This window comes from Manacus vitellinus, unplaced genomic scaffold, assembly GCF_001715985.3.
Source record: "Manacus vitellinus isolate BGI_N305 unplaced genomic scaffold, ASM171598v3 scaffold_45_pilon, whole genome shotgun sequence".
Classification (NCBI taxonomy): domain Eukaryota; kingdom Metazoa; phylum Chordata; class Aves; order Passeriformes; family Pipridae; genus Manacus; species Manacus vitellinus.
Genome location: NW_021940571.1, coordinates 965443 through 970386, shown reverse-complemented (window position 1 = coordinate 970386; position 4944 = coordinate 965443). Strand labels below are relative to the sequence as shown.

The 4944-nt window shown below is 44.8% G+C and overlaps 1 protein-coding gene across 3 annotated transcripts; it reads left to right on the top strand.

Moving 5' to 3' along the window:
• The first annotated feature begins 470 nt into the window (after window positions 1-470).
• Window positions 471-3961, top strand: STRIT1 (small transmembrane regulator of ion transport 1). 3 transcript variants are annotated; one of them, XR_003916056.1, is made up of 4 exons: window positions 471-556; window positions 2536-2635; window positions 2723-2795; window positions 3865-3961. XR_003916056.1 is itself a non-coding variant. In XM_025895832.2 (3 exons), exons 1-2 carry the CDS (start codon window positions 544-546, stop codon window positions 2628-2630), a joined length of 108 nt encoding a protein of 35 aa, XP_025751617.1. In that variant the 5' UTR covers window positions 471-543; the 3' UTR covers window positions 2631-2635; window positions 2723-2823. The 3 variants fall into 3 exon arrangements, 1 of the variants encoding a protein (XP_025751617.1); XR_003212850.2 differs by having other exon boundaries at window positions 3693-3961; XM_025895832.2 differs by lacking the exon at window positions 3865-3961 and having other exon boundaries at window positions 2723-2823.
• Window positions 3962-4944: the final 983 nt, after the last annotated feature.

Here is a 4944-nt window from a genome sequence, read left to right as displayed (position 1 = left end):
TGCACCCTGTACCCGTTCAGGGGGAGGGAGCTAAATGTGCCTCTGTGCTTTGTGCAGAATGAGATTCCTGGTGCTGCTTAGGAAAGAACTAATAACTGCAGAAGTATCTGAGTAGGGCTTGGCTTGGGTTTTGATAGGAGAGGGATGAGAGGAGATGTGGGGGATTAAGAACTGGGTCCCTGTCACGCTCTAAATATGTGGATGGTCATAAATATTATCTGAACTTACCATGTGGTGTTTCATGGCTATAAAGAGACCACAAAGCACTTTTCACCCTTGTTTCTCTCCCCCTTCAAAAACTGAGCTCCCTTTATTCACTTTGCTCGGGGACAGATGTGCAGCTGGAGGACCAGGCAGAGGTAACCCTGAATCCCCTGAATTCCTGCCTTTTTAGACAATTGAATGCATAGAGCCAAACCCTGGCACGAGTGAGCCAGGCAGCTGCAGCACATTCCAAATATCGCTCTATTTAAAGCATCCCAAGGCTCCCAGAACAACTGCAGAGGCAAACCTTAAACCTGCCATTAAACCAGCAGAGGGGGAATGGCAGAACCAGGTAAGGTGCACTGTGAAATGTGAATGTAACAATATATTAAAATGAATAAACCTGAGCAATGTAGTGTGAAAATACTCAGCTATTTGTATTCTTGTTGAAACACTGTGTATTTTACTTTGCAGTAACAGTTACCAGTTTAAAATGTGACAATACTCAGCTACTTGTATTCTTGTTGAAACACTATGTATTTTATGTTAAGTTACCAGTTTAAAAGCTAATTCTATTAACAGCAGTGAGTTAAAAGTAACTTGTCTTCCTCCTGTATTTCTAAATCCCACCAGTTTTTTCTTTAGTGTTTTGTAGCTGTAATTTCAGGTTAGTGAACACAATAGAACAGAACTGTGTAAAATGAGATCTGTTTGACAGCATTTTTGATGTCTGTGTGTAGCTGAGCTCTGAGTGCAGTTCTGGATGAACGTAGAATAATTTAGATTTTAACCCCACAAAGCTTGAGTGACAGAGCAAAATGAAATTTTAATAATGAGCTTTCCATTGTAAGCACACCTCACTGTCTCCAAGGAGAAAAGGCAGCTTATAAAAATGCATTTTGTATCCATTGTCATTTTTTATTTACTTCACTTAAACTCCCAGCTGTAAGTCTATCTGTGGTGTTTGCTGTGCACAGGTCCTCAGGTAACACTTGTCCTTGTAAAAGCAACTTTTTAATCCATCTTCATAGCTATGTTAAAAGTTTCTAAAGACTTATCTGCTGGGTTCTGCACCATTTACTCTGGTATCTGAGGAGGAGAGCGAATTTCTGCTAAGGTACAACAGGATGCTGAACGCCGTGTCTTTATTTCAGTTTGCATTGGTATCCACAGAAATTACACCACCACTGGTTTAACCTGGGTCTCACATGACAGACTCCCATAGTCAGCAGACACAGCAGCACGAGCAGAGCTCTGACAGAACTGCCCTGTGCACCCAGCAGGATCCAGCCTTGGGGCTGTAATTAGACCTTTAGAAAAAAGGCAAATAAAGAGAAATGATTCCTGGAGAAGCAGCTTTACCTTGCACAGTGTCAAAGCCATAACAGTCTTTAAATTAAACAGGTAAGGGAGTTTAAATTAAACTCCCCTGTGGCAAAAGGACTCCCAGTTTCAGAGCAGGATTTTATCTTTGCTGTTGTGGTTGTTTATCTGTTTAGTATTTTCATGGCAGCACATGCAGATTTTCTCTCTGTGCTCTCTCCCTCTGGCAGACACACCGTGCAGTGTCGTGGAGAGAGGTCTGTTGTGCACAGCTTTAAAAGAGCAATGTGGCAATCCTTAATTATTAAGCATCCCTCTAAGTCTGCCTGCTTGATCTAAACTGTGCAAGGTGCTGTGAATAGTTTTACATAATTTATTAATCCCTTCAAAAACCTGGAAATGTATTAACTGCAGAGAGATCTGCTCTAAGAGGTTGTAATATGTTGGTAAGTAATAGGATTCTGCTTTCTGGCAAGAGACTGCTATTTGCAGGAAACTGATAGAAGAGTCTTTAAAATTCTGATGTTGTACAGAAATATATTTATATAAAGCCAGTCCTGCTTTCCATGTGCTCCGTGGAGAACCATCACCTGCACTGGGCTCCTTGTTCTAGGACTAGTGGGCAACTCACCCCTTGTTTGTGGCTGGCCCAGCTGTGAGAGTTTCCACATTGGACACACCTGTGGTATTTTCCTGCTGGAAAGGAGGAAACAGCCTTGCAGTGGTTAATCACCTCAACCTGAGCTCCCTGTGTGGCTGTGGGGACAGGACACGAGAGGGATGCAGTGGGCAGGGAGGCGAGCTGGGAATCTCTGCTGTGCAGCCACTGCCACCATCCTTTGGGGGGTGGGAATTCAGTGTCCCCTCAGTGCAGCCACTGCCACCATCCTTTGAGGGGTGGGAATTCAGTGTCCCCTTCCTGCAGGTCAGGCAGGCTGGGACGCTCCTGGTTTGATGTGTTGGGATAATTCCCTGCCTGTGTAACATGGCCCCTCTCCTCCCTTGCAGCCCCAGCCCCGCTGTCCCGCCTGGTTGTCCCTGTGCTCCTGGCACTTGGCTGGCTCCTGGGATGTGCCCTCATGGTTTACATTGTCTTCTCCTGATGGCAGTAAGTGACTGGCACGTGCCACACGCCACCTCTGCTTCCCTTGCTTGGCACTGCCACCTTTCAAATGGAATTTGCTTTGTCTTACAGGACAGAAGAATTTACAGGGATGTTGATTAGAAGAACCTGGAAGTTCAACTGAGATTTCTAATGGCTAAAATAAGTATAAAATGAGTTATTTTTAATATCAACACTGTAAACATGGTGTACGCTTTTTATCCACAGTGTTTCACATACTAATTAGAGCTTTAGGAAGAGTCACCAAACCAATTTCCCAGTTTCCAAATGGTTTGTAATGGGGTGAGTGGTTTTGGAGTCCTGTGTAGGTGGACACTTGCCTGCCTGCTGAATAGCAAACTTTTAAAATAGCTAAGGAGCTTCAAACTTGTTAGAAACAGGCAAGGGTTAATTTCTCATGGGGCCTGGGGAAGTATTTTTAGCCTTATTATGGGGAAGATCTATTGGAATCTATTGTTATGAAACAGAAATATGTACGTCCTTCGAACAGAAAACCTCAGGCTTTTTTAGGGTTGGGAAGGCTGTTGTACAGCTGAGTGTGCCTGGAATCATGGCTCAGGCTCACTCTGGCCCCCTGATTGTCTTGTACTTGGGGGGTTTGTCTTTTTTAATTATAATTGGAGATAATTATATTCCCCTCATGGATAATGTGCCTTGAGAACTTCCAGCGACTTTGCCATTTAAATCAGAAATAATCATCAGATGATCTGAGCTGCTGCATTTTCACAGACAGCATTGAGCTTTTGAGCATGAAGGGTTTTATACTGAAGAGTTGCAGTTCTCAGAAGACAAAATCATTAATAATTCAATCCCCAGTTAAAGCAGAGAACTGACTGTGGGAGGCATGTCTGGGAGATCCCAGCAAGATGAATGTTTAAGGGAATGTGAAAAAAACCTTAATGACCCCTGGTAGGGTTAAACAGAGAGAGAAGCTATTTTTTTGGCTCCTGCTTACACAATTTGTATAAGTTTGAGAATGTGAGGAAGGCACATCAGTCAGACATCCTGTCTCCATCTGTGGGCACTGTCTGTTGTCCTTTAGGAATGGAAACACAAACATATTTGTCTGTAGTGCAGCCGTGAACATTCCTTGGCCGCTCCAGCAGCCTCAGCAACAGCACTCAAGTGTGACATTCCCTTTGGGAATTGTCTCAACACCGAGTTGCTTCACCTGCAAATGACCTGAGGGCACAGGGGGGATGCTGTTTCATCAGGTGTCCTGGAAGAGAGGGGACAAACCCTGCAGTCTCTTGGAGAGCTGGAGATTCCCAATCCCTGCAGCAAGTGAGGACCTCCAGCATCACTGTCAGTCACTGCCAGGTGAGAACATCCCCTCCAGCTCACCTGTGCAGGTGGGCTGTGTGAGCAGGCACCTCATTATCTCCTTTTCAGGACCAGTTCCTGGGTTTCTAAGACTGAGCCCACCCTGACTGATCCCAGCTCTGACTGACACAGGGCCAGCAGAGACTCCATAGAAACCATGTCCATGTTTTCACATCTCAGCTCATTTACCAGGCCTGGAGGGAAACGTTCTGAGAGATCCTGTTGGCCCAAGTGGCTCTTTGGGTGTCTCACAACACTGGAAATCGAATGTTTCCAATTAAAATGTTACAGAGCTAAAATATAAACACTACAATCTGGTTTAGCTTTACCTGATTTTTGAGAGCAGAAAGATCTGATTTGGCAGAGCAAAACAAAATAACTTTCTAGGCTGGCTTCAGTATTGTCAGACTGACTCGCTGTGTACAAAGGGAAAGTTCCTGCCAGTTTTGTAGAGTAATAAAAAGAGGATTATTCCAAGAAATTATGCATCCCCCACACTGTTGGAAGCCCACGGAGTGCCCTGCAAAGTGACCTTTTGTAACCACCCTGGGACAGCCCACTGGGGTGGCTGGGCAATGGAGCTGTACCATGTGAAGCTCCCCACATGTGCAGGGCTGTCAGAGCTGCAACAAAAGGTTTGGGGTCTTTAATTCTTGAAAAACAAAACGAGTGTTTGGGTGCTGGGTTTTTTCTCTCGGATGCTGGTGAGTGATGAGAAGAAAACCACGTGTATTCAGATTTCCTGCAGAGCTCTGGTGCTACACTACTGAAGAGAGGCCATAGCTTTGGTTCTGTCACCGTGTCAGGCTGTAGGACATTCCAGTATTGTTACAGTGTGATGGCTTTGGGGCATAACAACTGTCCCTAATGAACTCTATCCCATCCCTGAGATCTAGTTCTCCAAGATCAAAGGGCCCTGCTCACCTTTAGGGTGGGCACCTTTTCCAAGCCTATTTCTATTTTTACCTGCT